This window comes from Bos mutus, chromosome 18 (genome assembly GCF_027580195.1).
Source record: "Bos mutus isolate GX-2022 chromosome 18, NWIPB_WYAK_1.1, whole genome shotgun sequence".
Taxonomy (NCBI): domain Eukaryota; kingdom Metazoa; phylum Chordata; class Mammalia; order Artiodactyla; family Bovidae; genus Bos; species Bos mutus.
Window position 1 is genome coordinate 51010936 of NC_091634.1, and position 21681 is coordinate 51032616.

A 21681-nucleotide genomic window follows, 5' to 3' on the forward strand; every position below is an offset into this window, starting at 1 on the left:
TAAACCGCCGTACGCGGCAGGCGTCGGCGGGCCGGGGGCGGCTGGGGTGGCAGCGTGCAGCGCTCTGCGTCCCCTCCATCTCTGACGCGGCAGGTGAGCGCCCGGGGCTGCCCAGGCTCCCGTCATTAACAGCTGAGACCCCAGAGTCGCCTCCACGGGGGCAGGAGTGCGGCCTGAAAACACGTCACAGCGGCAGCACAGAGGCCGTCAGCTCCCAGATGCACCCCCAACCTGCCACCGGGACAACAGCTAAGCACCAACTGGATGCCCCAAACCAGGGCTCCTGTGCCAGGGCCCGCCCTGAGCGGGGAGGCCAGGCCCGGCCTCAGCCTCACAGCCTGTCCCCCTCCCCTCCTCCCCGGGGGGAGGGACAGGGACCCCTGATGCGTCCCTGAAACAGGACCCTCGGGCCGCCTTCCGGTGCCCTGAGCTTCTTGGGGCCGAGGGCAGCACCGTGGGGGCAGGGTGGGAGGCGCTGTGACGGATGAGGGATGAGGACCAGCATCCATGTGGAGGGGCCCCCACAGCTGAGCCCTGCCCAGACCTCACCCAGGACCGGCAGGGACCCCCGACCTGCAGCCGCGAGCACGAGTGAGCCCTGGAGGTGAAGTCCGCATCGTAAGGACACAGAGGCTGGGGACAGCGGGCACACGTCCAGCCCACGGTGGGTTCGGGGAGACCCTGCTGAGGGAGCCGCAGGGCTGCCGGCCCCTCCGCGGCGGGGACAGTTGAAGCCTCTCCCCCTCACCAGGGGGCAACACACGCCTGCTCCCAGGACTGCCAGCCGCGTCACCAAACCCCAACCAGCAAAGGTGTTTCTTCTCACAAGATGCGTTTCCCGGGGTTGAGCGGGAAGGCCGGTGTCTGTGCTGCTTCCCATGGGGGCTCAGAGGGGGTGCCGAGGCGGGTTCTGGGGGTGACACTGTTGCCCTGTCACAGCCTGGGGAGGCCTCTGGTCCCAACGGCCCAGGGCCGGGCGCCCCTCCAGAGCAGGCTCGGTCCCCTTCCCCTCGGCCTTGCTCTCCCTGGAATCGTGGCCCAGACACAGAGGAGGGGCGAGGCGCTGAGGATGCCCCCTCACACTCACACCTGTAAACGAGACAGACGGGGCTGCAGACCGAGCCCTGCCGGTCCCTGCACCCCCGCCCCATTTCGCTGTTTTCCTGAAAAGAGGCGGATTTCAGGCGGCAGACCGCAAGCGCCCACCTCGCTCCTGGCTCAGGTGGCTGCACTGCTGGTGGGCAGAGTCCCACCTCCAACCTCGCCAGGAGGGTGCCCGCTCCCCCAACCTGTGCAAGGCGGCCCCTGCCCGTCACTGCTAAGAGCCCCACGGGAACAGGCAGACCAAGGTGACGGTCAGGCCCACGCCTGCAGCCCGAGGTTCCTTCCCGAACGTGCTGTGTGGGCCTGGTCATGCCCAGGTCCGTCGGCACACACAGGAGCAGCTCGCCCCGACAGGACAGGGTCTCCCCGCAAAGGATGCGTGGGGGGCACCCACGCCAGCCCTCAGCCGTGGACGCACCCACCTCGCTCGGCCCCTTGAGCCCCGGCTGTGCGCGTTGGGGGTGGGGTGACAGTGTGGGTGGCCCTGCACCGTCACCCGCAGGCACCGTGCCTGGAGCGAGCGTGGGTCTCCTGAACCCTCATGATCAACGTGGCAGGCACCACCCTTGTCCCGAGAACAGGCAGCAGCTCAGAGAGGTCGTGCGCCGGGCCCGGGTCACACAGCAAGGACACAGAACCTGCCGACGTCCGTGTCCCCACATGGGGCGCCCCCCTCCGTAGTGGGTTACAGGGCCGAGCACGTCGGGACCCCCCAGGGACAGATCCCTGGCCCCTCGCCGGCCGATGGGGACCAGGCAGGGCCCCAGGAAAGACACCTCCCGCGGGGCGTGCCGTCTCCCGCTCGCGAGCTCTCTGGGGGCAGAGCAAACAAGGCAGGCGGATTACTTGCTCTGCGCTGAATTTTTAAACTGCACCTTGGAGGCACGACGTGAGCAAAGACATCAGCCCAGGAGCAGACGGGAGAGTTGGGCCGCGGCTCTCAGAACGAGATGCTCCAGAGGGGCAGAGGAGAGGGTCTCAGGGAGTCGGGGCGCCCAGGGCCATGGCCAGCACCTGGGGTGCATGAGGTGACCGGGACGGGCCTGGCGGCAAGCGGGGAGACCAAAGCCTCGACTGTCTTCTCTCAGCCATCAGTCCTCCCTGTGCAGGGATTGCTGCACCCTTGAGGGCGGGAGAGTCCCCCTGAGGGTACCCTGCGGGCACAGGGGGCCTTGAAGGAACAGCCGAAGTGGAGGCCGTGTCAGGCCGTCTCTGGGAGGGCGGACTCGGATGCGGCAGTTGGAGGAGGACTGTGGTTTCCATCTCTGCTCCACGGCCTGTGAGTCGGGACGCCAGCCAAGCCTGAAGTGCGGCCAGGTCCTCCAGAGAGGTAGACGCAGAACAGAGGCCAGGGCTCTCGCAGCAAGGGGCCGCCGGCACAGAGCGGGTGCTCAACGAACAGTCACTGCCCGGTTCAGGATGGGAGAGCCCTCACTGGCTGCACCCCTCACACCCAGGAGTGTGGTGCCAACCAGCCGCAGGAAGCCACGAGACCTGGGGGGATGCCCATGCGGACAGCCAGCAGCGGGGCCATGTGTGCCCACAGGCAGCAGGCGGCCAGGCCGCAGATCGGGGCTGCCAGGGCTGGGGGAGGGCATGGGAGGGGGGCAGGCTTCTTTGGGGAGACAGAACGTTCTATAACTAAGTGATGGCTGGGACTCCCCTGGTAGTCCAGGGGTTAAGATTCTGCCTGCCAATGCAAGGGACACGGGCTCGATCCCTGGCCTGGGAAAACCCCACAAGCTAGGGAGCAACTAAGCCCGCGCGCCCCAGGGCCCGTGCTCTGCAGCTGGAGACACCACGGCAGTGAGGAGCCCGTGCGTTGCAACCAAGAGTAGCTCCCGCTCGTCACAGCTAGAGAAAGCCCGCACACAGCAACCAAGACCCAGGGCGGCCAGAAACTTGGACAAATTAATAAATTTTTATAAAATGATGGTCGCACAACTCTGAACGCGTGACAACCCGCTGAACTGTGTCCTTTTAGAAATGAATTTTATAAGAAATTTACAAAGAGAAAAATTGAGCCCCCCCTGCTCCAAATCACCAAGCCCAGCAAGTGTCCCCCTTGGCCGTTCCGGTTTCCGGTGGAGAGACAGGGGAGCCGGGGCAGCCGGCCCTCCCCTCGTGCCCGCAGAGCCCTCCAAGCTCCCAGAAGCTGCCAGCCAAGACCCCCGTGTGCTCCCCACACCGCTGCAGGGGGTGCTGGGGCGGGCAGGGGTGCAGGACGCCCGCCTCTCCCTGCCAGGGCCATGCTCAGGCTTTTGCCGTCCTAAGCCCGGCTCCTCCAGGTCCACGTGGAAAGGCCCAGGCAGCAGCAGCAAGGGACAGCTGGCGCGTCCTCAGCAGCTCTGTGATCCCAGGCTCCTTACGTGACCCCGCGGGGCCTCAGCCTCCCGCCCCCCTGCACACTGGGCCACCGCCAGGCTGCCTCCCGCCCCCCTGCACACTGGGACACCGCCAGGCTGCCTCCCGCCCCCCTGCACACTGGGCCACCGCCAGGCTGCCGGCCCATTCTACAGACGGGAACAGCACAGCAGAGCTGGGGGTGACTCCATGAGAAAAAAAAAACGGGGACCAGGCCTAGGGATGTGGCCTGGAGGAGGCTCCAGAGAGTGACGGGGCTCAGCTCTTCAGAGCAAAAGCCCCACTGGGGTTGCCCAGATGGAGCGTTCCATGTTGAGCTCATCACCATAGCTTTAAACTTAAGCACAGGCTTGGCCTGTGGCCCCACGAGCCAGAAACGAGGTTGTGGTGCCCAGCACGCACAGCGGAACTACACCGAGCATCACGGCAGCCTGGGGTCCAGACCCCAAGCTCCCCAGGCCCCAGGATTCCTCATCCGGGTGATGGGGACGCATCAGCCCAGCCAGCGGCGGACGCCGTGCTCCAGAGACAGCCTGAGAGCGGACCCGCGTGGCCCACCCCGCCCCATCCCTCCATCACAAAGTCCTCGGGCACCCTTCCCAGGGCGTCATGCAAACACCTGGACCACAGCCGAAGGCAGCGGGTCCCCTGCAGCACAGTGCTCCCGGCCAGCGAGGCCCAACAGCCTCTGGCACGTGGGCTGCCCACTGGCTCACCATCCGAGCTGGACGCTGGGGCCAGCGGAGAGGAGACAAAAGCCACCGAGGCCAGGCTCGCCCCACACCCAGGGCTCCCGTGGGAGTCTAGTCCTCTGCAGACGGCGGGGTGTGTGGGGAGGTGGTGTCACCCCGGGACGGGCTCAGCTGCCCAGGCATGGACACGGATGTTGGCTTAAGCCCTGATACCCGGGTCGGGGGTGACTCAGCCAGAGGGCCCTAGCGTCCCCGGCCTGCTGACAGCTGTCCGTGGAGGCCGTGCTGGCCCCGTCTCTCTGCCTCCTGGAACGTGACGGACGATGATACCAGAGCAGGGAGCCGCCAGGCAAACTCTGCCTCGGGGGGGCCTCCTCATCCACTCAGAAGAGACCCCAGTTCAGGGCTGGAGCCACTGTGCCCACTCCTCGCCCGGGTGGACGCTAGCCACAAGGCGACACCCTGGCAACGCAGAAACCAGGCCCAAAGGCCTGGACTCCTGGGCCCACAGCCACCTGCCCTGGGATCCAGTCTACCCCGTTCCCTCCTCTGCCCAGCGACCACGTGAGCAGAAAAGGGGTGCGGACAAGTCAGAGTCAGACAGCAGCAGGCCCCCGCCGCACCCATCACAGCAAGAGTCCGCTCTGCTGAGCTGGAGACCCCCCGAGTCGATACAGACAGATGCGTGTTCTCAGGGTGCCCGGAGGGCCCTGGAACACACACCACCAAGCCCTGGACATTCGGGGCGAGGCAGACCACCCAGGGTCCCCGCTTCCTCTGCCCAGGAGGTCGAATCCCTGCCGCCCCCCGCCGCCCCCCCCCCCACAGCAGGGTACCTACAGGGTACCTGAGAGGCCCGCGCTGGAAACCGTAGCGGCCCAGGCCTCCCAGCAGCTCTGAGGCAAACTGCCTGCCACCCACTCGTGCAGCCGGCGGCCCCTGTCCTGGACTAACACAGGCTGACAGTCATCCTGGAAGGGCCTGGAGCCAGGCTGTATGCACGGGAAGGCTGACACTCAGAGAGGGCCAGCGTTTGCCAAAAGCCACACAGCACGTCACTGCCCCAGTGACAGGAGGAGCCAGGGCTCCAGACCCCTGGGGGACGCCTGTCCACACCACAAGACCCCTGCCTGGGGACAGGGAGGGGTGGGGTGTGCAGATGGCACTGGTGGGTGTGCCGTGCCCCCAACTCGGGAACACGTCGGGACACACGCCTCCTGGGAAGAGGCCCCAGAGCAGGCTGGGGGCTCTAAAAGCAGTATGGCGCCTGCAAACCCCAACCCCATGCCCACTGCTGTCGGCGGAGGGCCCCCTCGGCGGCTCCTGAAGCAAAGAAGAAAGTCAGCAGACAGCACAGAGAGTGGGGTTCAGCAGCCAGGAAAGCGCGTCCCCGCCGCGAAGCAGCAGCAGGAGGAAGACCAGCCAGTGTGGACACTTGGTGTGCGAGCCCGCCCTGCGCCCAGAGGCCCGGGGACCGGGCGGGACCGTGCTTTCCCCGCCCTCGGCCGGCTGCCCAGGACGGGCGCGCCTCTTACCTCTGGGCTCCTCCGCCTGTTTGGCGAGCTTGCGCAGGGCGGCGGCGAAGCTGGAGGAAGGCGCGGCCTGGGCCGACAGCGCGCTGCTGGTGGCGGGGCTGCCGCTGGGCACCAGGGCGCCATTGAGTGGCGAGGGGGTGAGGGGGTTGACGGTGGCGGTGGTCCTGGTCGCGGTGGAGAGCATCCCTAGCGAAGGGGACTTGGGCTCATGGCTCATGCCTGAAACAGGAAGAGAAGAACCAGAGTCACCCGAGAGCACAGGGCCCAGCACCAGAGCGGGCACCAGCCGGGCATGTGGGGCGGGGGGCAGGCGAAGCAGGGCAGAGCCAGCTCTGTGGAGCGAGGGGGGCTGCCACCCCAACGTCCCTCTGCACTCCACACCCAGAGGACTACGGGGCCCAGGACCCCAGCCCAGCGTTCTCGCAAGAAAGAGAGGAAGGCCAGCGGAAAGAAGAGGGCCAGAGCGGGGACCCCCCCGGAGGACAGGCAGGGCCTCCAGCACGTCCCGCAGACGGGCGCCGGCGCACAGCGTTCCTCCTCCCAGAGGAGACAGGCTCAGGCAGGCCGCAGGGACCTGTCCTGGGTGGGTCGGCCGGGCCCTCATGTGCGGCTGCTGTTGCCCTTTGAACCTCAAAGCCCCCGGGGGACAAAGTGGGCCTGCACAGAGAAGGCTCCCTGCAGGTGAGAAGTGGGCAGGTGAGAAGTGCCGCTGAGGCCCCCGTGGCAGTCCAGCCGGGCGCAGAGCCTACCGAGACACTGAAGACGCAAGGCGGCAGGTCTAGACGGCTCCCCCCGGGGGCGGGGGGTCCAGGCTCGGCCACGCTGGCCAAGGAGCTTACCAAGGGGACACCCTAAGCCTTTGCCGCCCCCCCAGGACACTCGCCCTCCTGCGGGCCCCATGGGCCCCATCAACAAAGGCCGCGCTCCTCACGGGCTGGCGGGCGTGTCTCCTGCCTTCTCGATGGACACCTTGCCTGTGCCCGCTCCCAACCTGTGCGTACATTCGAGGGGTGCAAACGAGGCCTACAGCCTCACAGGCAGCAGGCCATGGGCTGAGTGCAGGAGAAGCGCAGAGAGCTGGGAGGACCGCGGCAGGGAACGCCGGCCACCTGGGGCGCTCCGGGAGGGGTTGGAAACTGCAGCCAGAGGGCGCCCATGAGGGCAGTGTGGCGGGGACGTGTGCCTCCCCCGGGGCCCCCGCCCCTCCGCGGGCAGCCAGCAGAGATAACTGCGGGCCCCGACAACACAGCCTGCACCCTGAGTCCTGGAGAACTGGCCTGCGGCCCCCATCGCCCCCCCTGCAGGGCGGGTGGGCAAAGAGATCTCGGGGGCGCAAAGGGTAAACGGCCATGACTGTGAGAGGGGCGTTCAAGAGGCCAATGCGTGCTCGGAGGGACCCTTCTCTCAGGAGAGGGCTCACACCTTGGGGACATAGGACCCCACAAGAGCCCTGGCGCCCGCGGCCAGCACCCTGGCTGGCCTCCCAGCTGCCGGCGGGTGACACGGCCCTGACCCTGTGCGTCCACCTCTCTGGAGGAGCGGGGGAGAGGGCAGAGTACAGGCGACTCCACAGGCCTCACAGCCCAGCAAAGGAACCTGGGGGTGGAGGGACAGGTCCACGGCCCACAGGCTCTGGATTAGAGTGCTCTCTCAGCCACCCCGGCACTTGGCCAGCTGCTAGGGCAGTTGAGCAGGAGGCCCACCATGTCCCAGAAGCTCAGTCCCAGGCCCTCCCCAACACCCCATCCTCCCCAACCCCTTCTCCTCGGAATGAGGGAACAGGACCGTGTGGACCAGCCTTGGAGCAAGGAGGAAGGGGGCACCTGGAGGACAAGCTCTGCACAGACTACGCTGCCGCACACAGTGGGCGCCCGGATCCCAGCTCTGGGGCCTCTAGCTGTGTGACCCTGGGCAAGTCCCTTTGCCTCTCTGGGCCTCAGTTGCATCTATAACGTGAGGACGAAGACAGAGTCCACCTCATGAAGTCAATCCCGCGAGGGTGCCAGGAGGTGATTCACAGCAGGCCCGGCACATCTCAAGGACCCCTCCTCGTGTCGTCACGCTGACGGTCAGTGGACGGGGCAGAAACCCAGGCCTGGATGGGCAGGGGCTAGGCCAAGGCCGCACGGGTCAGTCTGGGCAGACGACCTGAGCTGCCCGATATGTGCAGCCATCACCCCTGAAAGCCCTCCCCACCACCATCCCTTCCCGGGTGGGCCAGGCGCCCACAGATCAGCTTTGCCTGCCCCTGGGCAGGACTGGCTGCTGAAAGTGAACACAGAGGACGCCGGGGACAGAGGGGCCCAGGGCTCTGGTCCTGCTACCCGCAGGGAGGCCCAGGGATGGAGCCCACGCAGGACCTGACTGGGGTGGTCCAGAAGCCTGCTGGGTCCTGCTCTGGACCAAAGCGCCCTCAGCACCCACTCCGTGAGCCAATGGTTTTTTTTAGGATGGGGGGCATGACATATGATGGAGCGCCATCCTTGCAGGGCCCCCAGCCCAGGCACAGTGTGTGGGGTCCCCACACAGGGCCACATGGCTTAGCAGCACATCAGGACTGGAACCCCATTTCCTGGGCGTTCTCACCAGGAAGAACCAGGGTGGGGGGGAAGGGCAGGACGCCCTCCCATGACCCCACCTGCCCAGTCCAAGGCCAAACCGCCATGGAAGACCAAGAGGCACAGATGCACTCAGAGCTCAAGGTCACTTGGCCGCGGTGGTTCCGAAGTGGGTCCAAGTCTGTCCCTCGTTTGCGCAACGGGCGGGGACTAACCCTCTCCTCGTGCGTGGGCCAGATTCATTTGCAGGGAACAGGAAACGGCAGAAGATTGGCAACTGCCAAGGTGAGGTCATCAAAGTGCCTGGCCACCCCCTGCGCTCCCTGGACCACGTGGGCTGCAGGGAGCCTGCTGTCAGGCTGTGAAGACGCCAGAGGCGCCTGCGCGGGGATCCCACGTCCCAGGAATGGGGGCCTTCAACCCACAGCCACGTGAGGCAGTGGCTCCTCCAGCCCCAGGGAGCCTTGTGATGGGACCACGGCCAGGCACCAGCTTCACTACATCAGGGGCGCTGGGCCAGAGCTACCCAGCGCAGCTGCTCCCGGAGCCCAGCACGTCTGTATTCGGGATGGTTTGTTACGCAGCGCTAGTTAGCTAACTGGTACGGGGAGGGCCACCACATTCTCCACTGAACAGGACTCTCAACGTCCCTCTCCCTTTCTTTGTGCAGTTCAACCATCTGCAGACATGCTGTGTCTTCTTCACCCAGAGTCTCCAAAACAGAACCCTCTGGTGCTGTTCACATCACCTCCCTCCCCCTTCCCGGGATTCCTTAAGAGAACTGGCCACGACCCTTTAAACCCTACAGCCTCTTAAAGAAACATGTTATTATGCCCACTTAACAGATGGGAGAGTCCAGGCTTGGGCCCAAGGGCCGACAGAAGGTCACCAGCGGGGCTGGGATTACCTGAACACAGCACCCGTGTCCCACGGACGGGAAGCTGGTCGGGGCTCAGGTCCAGCCCTGCTCTGGGGACGTGAGGCAGGCGCAGAGGTCCCCCGTCTCCCAGGGACCTGTCCCCTCGGCCCAGGGGGCAGGTTTGAGGTCACTGCCCAGCGGCCACGTGACAGACTGGCCAGCTGGTGACCTGGGTGGATGTGCTGTGACCACCAGCTGCCAGCACTGGGCAGGATGGTACAGAGGTGCCAGGGAGCAGCCACTAAGCAAACCCAGGGTCAGACCCCCAAAACATCACACACCCCTTAAGGCCCTGGGTGGAGACCTTCGAGTGTCAGCAAGAGGAACAATTTTATTATTTTAGCTCTATGTTAAAAACGCTCTATGTTTTTAACGCAGAACTTCCTTGCCTGTGTTCCAGCTTTTCTGGAGTGAACCAGGTTTTTTAAAAATGGGGTGCCCTCAAAGAAAGAGAGACTTGGCTGCCTGAGTTTGGAATAACTCCTGGTGGGGATTCCCCCCAGACCAGGGCCTTCCGCTGGCCAGACATGGGAGCTGAGGGAACTGGGGTGCCCCTGCCAGAACCCCAACACTGACAGCCCCAGCCTTTCCCTGGCGACCAGGGTCCTGGGAGGAAGGTGCACCCCTGACCCTTTCCCGAAAGAGCTGCCGCTGAATGTCAGTGCCTGGCTCCTCATGGCACCCAGCGACACCCCACCCCTGCAGCACCTCACGGACAGCCCCCTGGGACTCCTGGGGGTCCCCCAGAGCGAGTGTCCCTGCTGTGGTCACTGTGGGCTCTGGAGCATCCTGTAGCCAGGAAAGCCACTCTGCTGATGTCAGGCCACTTAAAATAGGATTCCAAATGAGCAGCTTCCTTAGGGCAGTCTAAAATTAGCTTTCCTCCTCAGCTTGTGTGCGCCGGGAGGGGCGGGGAGGGGAGGCAGGGGGCCCGAGGGACCACCGGCCGCTGGGGTGACAGCCCCCTTGCACTGAGGATGCAGGCAGGCAAAGGCCAAATGTGGGGGACCCTGCGAAGGGTCACCTTGAATTTGCTGGGGGTCGACGCAAGATCACAGTCCCCATCTCTGGGTCTCGCCCCCAGTTGCAGCCTTGGGGTTGCTTCAGGATGGCTCTGCCCCCCAGCCCTGCCCAGGCAGGCACCACCCTGACCGTGGAAGCCACAGGGGCAAGGGGAAGTGGGAGGGGGCCTCAGGCAGCCCTGGCACCCTGGAGAAGCCCCGCAGAGCAGGGGCACAGCCCCCACTCATTAGAGAGGTATTCATTAACTTCTGCGCTCCTGGCCATCAACTGGGTTCTCGTCTACATTATCAGCTCATGTAAATCCATCATCCTAACAGCTGGGAACAGGCTCCACAGCATGGAGGCCAGGGATGGATGAGGGCTGGGGCAGGCTCCCTTCCTGCTCGACCGCCCTGACACGTGCACACACACACACATGCTCAGGGGGCCTCCTGGACATCTCAGCTGCATCACAGGCTGCTGTCTGACCCCCCCCACCTGCCACCATCAGCTGCCGCCCCGGGACCCCAGAAAAAAGAGCTGCTACAGCAACACACCCAGAGATGAGACCCCCATGACTGAGGCAGTGCGGGGGACCGGAGAGGAAAAGCCACCCCCAAAATCAGCCGGGCCCCTCCCTCCTGGATGGCACTGGTGTTCAGAAGCAAGGCCCGCCAGGCCTGTGGAGGCCCCTTGCCAATGCCTGCACCTTCTACCAAAGTGAGGTGTCTTTAATCGATACTTTCTCCTCTCCTCCTCCCAGGTCTCTAATATGGCCAGAAGCAGCACAAAGCTTCAAAAAGCAAAGCAAAAGGTAAAGAAGAAAAACCCAAGTGCCAAGGGGCGAGCCTGGCTGGCGGCTCCGTGGACATTCTCCAGAACCACCTCGTCCCTGGTGCTTCAGAACACAGCCCGATCGATCGGGGAGCCTGCTGTCCAAAGGCGCGGCGACAGCAGGCACGACGGGGCGGGGGGTCGGGGGCAGGCCCCTGACGCTCCATTAAACGCGGCGGCGGGCTCCCGCTCGCGGCGGGCTCCCGCTCCGCAGGCGGAGGGTGTATTAATCAGCCCGCGGCCGCCCTCCGCCTCCCGCGGACCCGTAATTACCGCTTCCTTTCATCCCGCTCTTCCGCGGCCCCAGACCTCGGGCCTGCTCCCTGCATGCTCTGTAATTACAAGCTAATAGCTGAGATGAATTTTCTGCTGGCTCCCGGTTCAAGCACCGATCCACCCCTTTCCCCTGACAGCGCCCCCCGCCCCGGGGTAATTACACCCCACAAGGCCGGGCCCAGCAGGGCCTCAGTCAGCTCTGCATGCGCAGTCCAGACCTGGGTTCTCTAATCACCCCTCTCGGTAATTCTTCATTACCGCAGACAGAAATGTTTGTGAACAAATATACAAGGTGTCCCCCAGCTCTGGGCCTCCACGCACCGCCCCCTACCCCGAAAGGGCGATGCTTGTGCAGCCCTAACGAACCGGGGTCACCTGAGCAGAGACCCGGCAGGCAGGCAGACGATGGCGGCGTGGGGCACCACGTGACCCGGGAGCCTGAGCAGCTTCATAACACATTCATTATATTTGCCTTCCGGCGTGTTCTGAGCTCACTCGCACGCAGCAGTTTTTCTTGGGGGTGGGGGCGGGGGCAGCACCGGGGGAGAGCCTGGGAAGGCGTCCTGGCCCCTGGATGCACAGAGGTGGCCTGCCTTAGACCCCCTTGTTCTTTTCCAAGGACACCCCCTTGGGTTGTGGATTTCTAAGGGGACCGGGTGGCGGGGGACTTTTCTTGCCCAGACCTGGACATCCTCCCCAAGGCTCCGGTCCACCACTAACTGCTGGAGCAGAGGACAGCCTGCATCCTGACCCGGAACCACTGAGAAGGACGGGGAGCGGGGGGCAGACGAGGCCGGCCCGTGGGCCCGTGTGCCCAGCGCCAACCCCGGCTCAGAAGTAGAACGCTAAGAGGCAGCTCATCTGAGGACAAGCCCGCCGCCCTCCCCCGCAGTCCTCTCGCTCATGCGGCTGCGTGGTTACTAGGGGATTGGGAAGGCAGGAGCCACGGAGGGTCTGCCAGGACCCCAGTCAGTGACAATGGAAGCCCTCCGCACTCCCAGAACCAGCCCCACGGGCTGAGCCGTCTGCAGAGCTCATTTCTGGGGTCCCTGGGAAAGCTGCCACAAATGGGTTCAGGGAGGGCCCTGCAGTCAACAGGGTGGGGTGGGGGGTGTGCAGCATTCTGGGTTCTCCCCGGCCTTGCCCACACACTGCCACGGCAGTGATGAGGGGCATGGGGGCTCTCAGGAGGCTGAAACTGGGTCCCAGGGAGAAGAGTGCTCAGGACAAACACCCCACACAGGCCTGTCACTCAGGACAGGGGTGCCAGGGGAGCCGGGAGGTGTGGGTGGGACTAGGCCCCTAGGCTGGCTCCCGGGGTGGAGAGGAGAGCGCTGGGCAGGGCCTGGACCTGGGCAGCCTGCCGATGGAGGCCTCCCAGGACAGCCCAGTGAGCGGCTGAGGTTCAAGGCCACAGACGTGAGGGATCCCGGAGGTTCCGGTGGAGGCAAAGGACGGAAGTCAGGCAGCAGATGGCAGCGACATTTGACGGTGATTATTCCAAGCGGGTGGTGTCTGGAGCAGCCTGGGATGGGCAGACGGAGGGCAGCCTGGGAGGGGCGCGGAGTGGGTAGAGACAGCCCTGGGGAAGTGCATGATTAAGGCAAAAAAGGCTGTGGGACAGGGTCAAGGCTGGCACTGAGGGCACCCCAGAGGCGGTTGGCGTCAGCACTGACAACCACAAGGCCTGGCTGTGCCCAGAGCATCGCCGTCACCCTTCAGAGTCAGTCCAGGAACAGACCTCACCCCTCATCAGCCAAGCAGCCTCCTAACGTGGCCCATCCTGGCCCCACTCTACAGATGGGTAAACTGAGGCTGGAAGAGTCACATCCTTGTCGGGGGCTGCACGCTGAGGAGCCAGGGTGGGGACCCAGTTTTCCTTGCTGCTGTGCTGGCAATTTCCTTTTAAATAAGAAGACACTAGAAAGACACCCCACCCCCAACCCTAGCTAGGGGTCCCCTCCCATCCCGCAGGCTGCTGGAGCGCCCACGTAGGCCCACCTACACGCATCGCCTTAAAGAGGGTATCAGGGAGGAAGAGCAGCTCTGCCTCTGGGCTGCACCCCTTAACCCCACGTTGCGGCAGCTCGGGGCTGGAGGGCGCCAAGCCGACAACCCTGGAGTGACTCCTTGGTGTCCCCAAGGGCCCCGAACTAACCAGGCCACCTCCCCACAAAGGAGCCCTTTGAGTGAGCTCACAGGTTCAGGGTGCAGGACTTGGCTGGGGTTGGGGTCAGAGGTCCCAAAGGACAGGAACCGAACCCGGCCAGGAGGCGGCAGCGCGCTCCAAGCTTCCACGGAGCGGCTGGCCAGGGCAGGCAGGTGGGGCAACAGGCCACAGGGCAGGGGTCAAGGCCCTTTTCCCGAAGGGAGGACACCTGGCTGGGAGATGAGACGTGAGGCCGCTGCCGACGGGGTGTGCCCGGGCCCCGGGTGTCTAAACCCCTCAGGTGAGAGGGGGACACGCAGCAGAGCACCCATGCCCCTTCCGTACGCAGGGGGGTTGGCAAAGCCGTCCATAGGGCGGGCCTGTGCACCTGCACCCCCGCCTCAAAGGGCACTTGGGAGGTCCTCAGCCCACGGAACAGGCACGGCGGCCCCGCCCTCACGTCCATCAGCTGAACGTGGAGAAGGAAGGCGCCTGGTGTCATGCCCAGGCAGGCGGGCCACTCCGGAGTGTCACAGGGCAGGACTCCCGGGAGCTAAGTCGGGGGCTTAGCTAGGAAGCCAGCCAGAAGATGGGTCCGGGCCCGGCCCCCCAAACTTCCTAGCAGGGGCCTGTCCGGTCCCGATATGCCCCGAGCCTCAGTGTCCCCGTCAGCACCCCTGGGGGCGGGGACTAGGCAGGAGCGGGCAGAGGCGAAGGGGCCACTTTCATCCAGCAACCTCGTTATTTGGCGCAAAGTCAAGACATCTTTAAATGTGAATTGATGGGCGGTAACTTAAAACTGGAGGTTTCTGGTCAAAATGAAGATTTCCAATTTCCCCTGGAAAATCAGGAGCCAGCAACCATATCCCGAGAGTGGGAACTCCCCCTCAGTCTGTCCCACTCTCCCCACTCTCAGGCTGGTGGGCTCACTCAAGACCAGAGGGGTCGCCAGTTTAGAAGCCACGCGGCTTTTGGGGATGAACTGGGTCCATGGGAGCTTAACAAACGTGCGCGCAGCCAGGATGCTCAGCTCTGACACTGGCACCTTGTCCATCCAGACGCAGCAGAAAGAAGTCCAGCCCCACCCTCAGCTTCGGGGGGGAGCCTGGCACATGTCAACAGCGGGTGGGTCCCACCTGAATCAAAGCCAGGACCTGGCCTCAACTTATGCTTTGTTGCTTTTGCAAAAGATCCATTCTCAACAGGGTTCAAAGGGGCAGACCAAGTCCCCCGCACCCCCAACCCCAAATCCTGCACGCAGTCAGTCTGACCAAGTCCAGAACAGTTCATCCGTAAACCCACAGGGATGTGTGTGAGGAGGTGCGTGGCATCCCAGAACCCAGGCTACAGACACCTACAGCACAGAATTCTCTACACCCCAAGTACCAACACTCTCCCCTGGCATGTTCTACCCAGGCTCAGGGTGTCAGAGGTAAGATACTAAGTTCTTAAGGTGGTCCTGTGGTCCAGACTCTAACAGTGTTTCCTCACCCGGGCTCATCCACCATCTTCAAAGCCCCACATACCATGCCCAGATGTCCGAAAATGCTCCACTGGGTGGCGAGGGGGGACAAAAACACTACCCTGCAGCCAAAATGCATTTCAAAGCGGGTCCACCGGGTAAAAGTTTGCAAAAACAGTCATAAGCCACCAGCCATGAGCTCCCCAGTCCCAACCGTGTCCTAAGCCAGGTCAAGCCGGCCACAGCCATCCTCCACCGACTTCCTGAGCCAACTGCCGAGGCCTAAGTAATCCTTCACTTTCTCAAAAAAAACAAACAAAAACTCCCCCACGGCTCCAACCGGGAACGTGTAAGGTCCCAGTGCCTCAGGCAGGATGCTGGGGCCAGAACTGGCTCTCACGGGTACCACGTCCTAGGAGTCAAGGATCACAGGGCAAGAAGTGGTCCAGTCTACCCAAAACCTGCCAGGGGTGCAGCAAAAGGCGAGGCTGGTCACAGGCTTTTTCCTCCCCTAGTGGGGAGGATGGACATCCTTAGAAACCAAGGGCTGAGGGGCGTGGAGGGAACCATTCACCAGAGTCAGGTAAACAAAGGTCTGGGTTGTGCTGGCGGGCAGAAAGGCGAGTCCCTGCCGCTCTTTCTGGAGGAATCTGGCCAATGTCTTTTAAAGATGTCTCAAGCCTTCACACCCAGCCCTTTCCCCTCTCAAAATCTATCCAACACTCAATCCTGAGGTGTCAACACACCCGTGGGGGGCTCACTGCATGTGCCAGGAACACTGCTGGAAACTGCAGTGGTGAAACCCAAGGTCTGCTGAGCGCCCTGGCTGGGGCAGCCCAGCCCTGACACCCCACCACACGGGGTACAAGAAGGCAGGCAGGCAGGCAACGCGGACCTGCCAGCTTCAGCTAGGAAGCCAGCTGTTTGGTTAAAATGCACTCCCTGGTCCAGGTGACAGGCTCCCGGGACTGGCATGCCTCCTAAGGGAGCCCTCCAGAGTCTCAGAGTCTCACAAGACCTGTTTTTAGGTGAAATGCAGGCTGCAGAAAGCTACGTCAACGTGTTGGCAAAGGAGAGACCTGGCCGTCAAGCTGATGTAAAACCTACAATCTCAGCCCACAGGTCTGCTCCCCTTGGCGAGTCCAAGCAGGGCTGACCAGAAATCCTTCACACAAGGCCATCTGAACGCAACCCCGGGGGCCGACTCTGAGCCTCAGCGTTCTTATGCTGCTAAATGGGGGCAGCCCACCCTCCCCTACTCACGAGGAGGCAGCGGACAGGGCCCCAGTGCCTCTGGGGTGCTCAAAGTCCCTCCAGCATCCCCACCTGCAGACCTTGAGCTCCACCTGCATCTACCTCTGACGTCTAGTCTAGCCCAGCCTCACCTGTAAGTCAACAGAGAGAGAGACCACACACCCTATGTAAAAGTTACAAAAGCACAAAGATAAATGAATGCCAGGAATTCAGCAGGACGAATCCACTCACACCCTTTGGTTTTCCCGTTTCACACGGCTTACCAGCTGTCTGATGGCAGGCAGGAAGGCAGGCCCCATGGGACCCCCTGTATCTCCTGGCTAACAGTCGGTGGGGGTAATCCCTACCCTGCAAGTCAGACCCTCCGGGGAAGATGAACAGCGGAGCGAGAAGTGACCCCACGTGACCCACGTCACATGAAGGCAGCCGGCCTGCCAGGCCCCTCAACCAGGCAGGGTGGCAGGGCAGGTGGAGCCCTGGGCTCGGGCTCAGTTCAGGGGGAGAGGAGACTGCGGTTAGCACAAAAGAGGAGCCTGCCCCCCCACCCCCACCCCCGACCCGGCAGGCCCGGCCCTCCTCAGTTTGACACATGGATCTTCCTTCGGGACGGCTTAACCTGACCGAAAGCCTGCTGATCGATTTCTTTTATTGCTGCCTGTGGCCACAGAAGCATCTGAGCTCGAGGAAGGGCGGGGCTGGGGCTCGGAGGGCATATCTCACCTCCCTCCTGCTGACCTGGGGTGCAATCCCACCGACACGGGCCGGCAACAAGCAGGCAAGCTGCTGCTGGGGAGGGGGCCAGTGTGTGAGCCTGGGATCAAGACCAGGGTGGGTGGGGGGGTGCGACCCCAGAAGCCCCAGTGGGGAGGGTCCACAGGGGCTGGTGTGGTGTGAGCATGGGATGAAGACCCTGGGGTGGGTGTGGCCCCGGTGGGGAGCGTCCATCCCCACTGGGGAGGGTCCGCGGGGCTGGTGTGGACCTTGAGCCTGGAGGTCTCGGTTGGAGAAGCAGCCACCGCCGCCCCCGCCCACACCAAATGTGGCAGGACCAGAGGCCAGGGGCACAGAGCCTTCTGGGTTTCGGAAGTTACAAGTCCCGGGAATCCTAGAGCCAGAGACAGGGGTGACCGTGTGCTTCTGACAAACCCGTACACAGGGGCCCTTGGTGCCAGGCGCTGCTCTGAGCTCTTTATAAGAAAGCACTTAACTCCCAACAGCCCAAGAACAAGGGGGCCGTGGCTGTTCCTACCATAGAGGCCCACAGGAAAGCGCGCATGGTCGTACAGGCTGAGCCAGGGGTGGTGGGAACACCCTGGTCAGGGACTGACCAGCCACTTGACACAGACACTTGGGGGCTGACCCCAGGCCCCTGAGGTTTGCAGCCCGCGCCCTGCACGGACCCACGGGGGCAGGCAGGTGGCACGCATAACATCTGAGCCCTCACCTCTGACAAGGCCTCCGCAGGCCCATCCTACAGACAGGGAGCAGCTGGGGGCAGTGACGGTGCTGGGGAGGCCGGCGGCATCTGCCCAGGGGACGCCCCCACCCTGGTCTGGCCGCCCCAAAGCCTCGCCAACGTGCAACTCCTCACACGCATCAAGGCCTCCAGCTGGAGGAACCGGTTCCAGAATTGGAGGCTTGGCTGGAGCTCCAGACAGACACAGGAGCCACCGTCCAAACAGCTCAGCACCTGAAGGTCCCTTCAGGAGAAAGGCCTGCCGCTCGCCTGGGGCAGACAGGAGGAGCACCTCGCCTGGGGCAGGCAGGAGGAGCAGCGTCAGGATTTGACCCTGGGTTCGTACAAAGCCCAGGGCCGCCATGACCCAGGGATGGGGCTGAGAGCATGGCCAGGGGAGGGTACCCAGCCCCAGGCCATTCTAGGGCAAACACCCCGGCAAACACCGCGGACTCTGGCTTCCCAGCGGACTCTGGCTTCCCACGAGGGATCCCGGTTCTCCTTCAGAAGCATCAGGCCCCCACCTCCCCCAGAAAGAGGAATTCCTTCCCAACTGTGCCCCACCCCCCAGCAGAAGGCCCTTCTAGCTCAGCTGCGGGTTCATAAAATACAGATGTCTGGGCCCCACGCCTAGAGACGTGGGTCTTAACCTGTCACAGGTCTGGCCCCGGGTTTTAAAGCTCCCCGGGTAAATCTAAAGTGCAGCCAAGAATGAGCACCTGGTCTGGGGGCTTCCTGTTCCCCTAACACCTTCTTCCTCAGTTAAAAGTCACATCCCAGAGACACTCCCCCCCAAGGTTCCACTGGGATCCCCCAAAGCCTCAGGTTCAGCCAGATGCCCTCTTTTCCACGAACCCTCAGAACTGCGGTCCCCTCCCCCACCAGCAGCCGACTGGCCTCTGTCCCAGAGCCTCCCCTGCCCAGGCTGCTCTCATTTGCCTTAGCTCTGCAGGGGTCACCCCCTCCCCCAAACCAGCTCAAAGCCTCGGGAAGGGAGGGGCACAGGAAGCCGGTCTCAGGGACCGGGACTTGGAGCTGACCGCCCTGATCCAGGAATGGCAGACAGAGGAGCAGCCCAGCAAAGATGGGGGGGGGCGGGGCACGGGGCGGGGCACAGAGCGTGATCGCCCACGGTTCCACCCTGCTGGGGGAAGGGGCGCAAGTCAAGAGGACGGTGGGGAGAAGACGCTGCCGAGGCGAGATTAAAAGGCCCCCGGTGCGCGCCCTGGCAGGCGTGCAAAGGGCCGCTCTGGATGCGGTGTTATCGGTGTGCACACTTCCCAGCGGCGGGCAAGGGCTGAGTTCAGAGGAGGCGCTCAATAAATTCTCATTGACAGGAACACTCCCCAGCGCCACCTCCCGCCTGTGGCCTCCGCCGGGGAGAGAGGCCAGCACGGGGAAGTGGAGCCAGTGGCTCGGCAGCCCACACCACTCTGGGCGAGAGAGGAGAGAAATTAAAGCGCGTGGCCAAGCTGAAATGTCACCTGAGACGCGGATCCCTGCAGGTTAGAAAAACAGCTCCACCGGCGCACCGAGGGGAGGGGGCGGGCCGCAGCCGGCAGCCCTGTGGTTTGGAGGCGGCCGTGTTGCCATAACAGAGGTAATGAACGTGCTACCACCAAGCCCAGCCCGCCTGGACTTCGAGTAACCCAGGCTGGGAATTCCAAGCCTTCCGACGGGGCCAGGAAAAACCTGCCTTGCTGGCTGACTCCACAAGCCCCTACGAGTTTCTGGGGTGAGAGGAGAGAGCTGGCAGCCAGGGTTGCTCACCTGCGCAAGCAGAATCCGAGGGCACCGCCCCCCCGCCTTCAGGGAAGGGGCTTGGAGCCCAGGGATCCTTCCTCTGTCGGAGCAGGGGAACGCCAGCTGCCAAAGGGTCAAGGGCCACGAGGGACTGAGCCGGCTGGGGAGGTGCTCAGCCTGGAGGTGCAGGACCCGAACCTGCCACAGAGCGGCGCTGTGCAGACTGCTTCGGCGCCTCAGGCCAGAAACCGGAGGTGCTGAACCCACAGGCGGGCAGCTGCTTCTGCTCAGAAACCCCAAGGCTCTCTGGGCTCTGCCGGCCCTAACCTTCCCCCAGAGACAGGGAAGTTAATGAAGGCCAAAGGTCTGCCTGCGCCTGCGGGCATGGCTGAATAAAGGCCATCGGCGCTTCCAAAGAGGTCTGCTGCTTGCTGCGGGCTCCTGCAGGCCCCCACCTCCTTATTCCCAGCCTCGGGTGGACAGGAGCCATGACCCGGGGAACTCTCAGCAAACCCAGACGGAGGGATCAGTAAACCCTGCTCAACCCTGACAAGGCAGGATTTGGGAAGCTGTCCCTAGCAGGTCAGGGCCTGCGCCGTCAGGGGCAGCCTGCTGCCCGATGCCCCGCAGATCGGGGCGGGCCTCCCAGCCTCCCTTCCCAAGGCCAGGGCTGACCTCGGTCACCCGCTCACCAGCTCCAGATTTCCACCACCCCCGAGGTTCACGGAAAAGGAAAATCAAGAGTGCCAAAGGCCTGGCTGGCTCCTGCGGCCCCCTTCCCTCCTCTCTGCATGCAGTGAGACAAAGTAACAGAGGCCAGCCGGGCACCCCCTTTCACGGCAGCGGGGCAGGACTGCCCCGATAAGGGCCCGCTGGAAGTATCCGTGTAGCTGTTATCACAAAGCCAGGCCTGCCGAGCCCGGGACGGGCGGGGCAGCGACTCCCTGCCCTGCCGGATGACACACGGCGGCCCCTCACCTGTGGCGTGGCCCGGCTGAGTCAGGCGGCAGGTTCTGCCATACCCGCGGGTGGAGGCGCCCATAAACACAGGCTGAGCAACGCTGACGTGCCCCGAGCAGAAGTAACACCCAGGGAGGCCCAGAGGCAGGCAGCCTGTTCACCTGGGGTTCCCCCCGACCCAACTTTCTACTAGGGGGAGAAGGTCCAGCAGGCCTACTTTCCGGAGACCCAAGTGCCCCACCGGAGACCTTCTGCCCTCCCATCCCATTCCGTCCCACCCCCACCCTCCGGCCTGGAAATCGGCTTAGGCAGGGAGGTTCCCACCCAGGATCCGCGGGGGCCCTTTGTTCCAGCCTTTCACAAAAGAAGCCCTTTTTTGTTTCATCTGGTGGTCCCGCTTTTTGTTTCCAAACCACAGCCTGTGTGGGCCCCAGATAAGGCACTGCAGGGGTTAACAAGGATTTAATGTATTTTAGACGCACTTCCCAGACAAAGGCTAGTTTACAAAACAAGAGCCAAATCGACTCAACTCGGCCAGTATCCACCAACCAGCCGGCGGGCAGGTGCTTCCCCCGCCGCGCACACAGCCCTCCAAACTTAAGAGCCGTCGCTCCGGCAGGGGACCCCGGTCCATCACGTGGGGGGTATCGCGGCAACACTTCACCCAATCCGAACGACCCCTTCCCCCCACGACCCCGCGCCTCCATCTCCCCTGCGCACTTCTCAGGGGTCCCATTAATCCCCCACCCCAAACTCGGGAGGGGGAGTGGGAAGGGGGGGAGGCGGGAGGACGAGCCCGACTCCCGCTCCGCCTCCACGGAGGGAATTTAATTAGCCTGCTGGAGAGGCGGGCGGGCGGCCGACGAGGTGTCTCTGCTGCTGCAATATAATTGAATCGGCTCCACTCGGTCGGGCCACTCGCCGCCCATCAGCGCGGCCGCCGGGCTGGGGGCGGGGAGGCGCATCCAGGCGGAGCAAGAAAGGCCGAGGAGGGGGGGGAAAGGGCAGCGCGGGTGGGGGGCGGCGGATGCAATCACCTCCCACCTCGGAGGCCGGGGCAGCCATCTTCAGCGGGAGGAGGGGCAGGGGACCGGCTCCTACGGGGCGGGGGGGAGCAGAGAAGCGGGGGAGAAGCCGTGGAGCCCGGGGCGCGCCCTTGGGAAGCAGGGCGTGGGGGTCGGAGACCTGGAGGCTGCAGTCCCGCCCTCCCGGCGGTCTCCCTAGCTCCGAGGGAAGGGGGAGGGGAGCGAGACAAAAAAACCCAACCTCGCGGCCCCAGCGGGCGATGCCCCCCGCCCACCGCAGCCGCCGCCAGCACCTGCCGCGGGGGCGCAGCGCCGCCCCCCTCGCTCCCTCCCCCGCCGCCGCAAAGT

At 64.0% G+C, this 21681-nt stretch overlaps 1 protein-coding gene across 6 annotated transcripts in view; it reads right to left on the minus strand.

The window, feature by feature from the left end:
- The window catches only part of GSE1 (Gse1 coiled-coil protein), a 399869-nt gene that overhangs the window by 25387 nt on the left and 352801 nt on the right, over positions 1-21681 (minus strand). For 5 of the 6 annotated variants that reach the window (XR_011467737.1, XM_070388604.1, XM_070388605.1 and 2 more), the window contains exon 3: positions 5696-5914. The exons of the other annotated variant lie outside the window; for it this stretch is intronic. Coding sequence is in view for 4 of the 5 variants with exons in the window: in XM_070388604.1 (XP_070244705.1) it covers positions 5696-5914 (219 nt within the window). In the remaining variant the exon portion in view is untranslated. The remainder of the gene's footprint in view (positions 1-5695; positions 5915-21681) is intronic. 6 annotated transcript variants of the gene reach the window in all.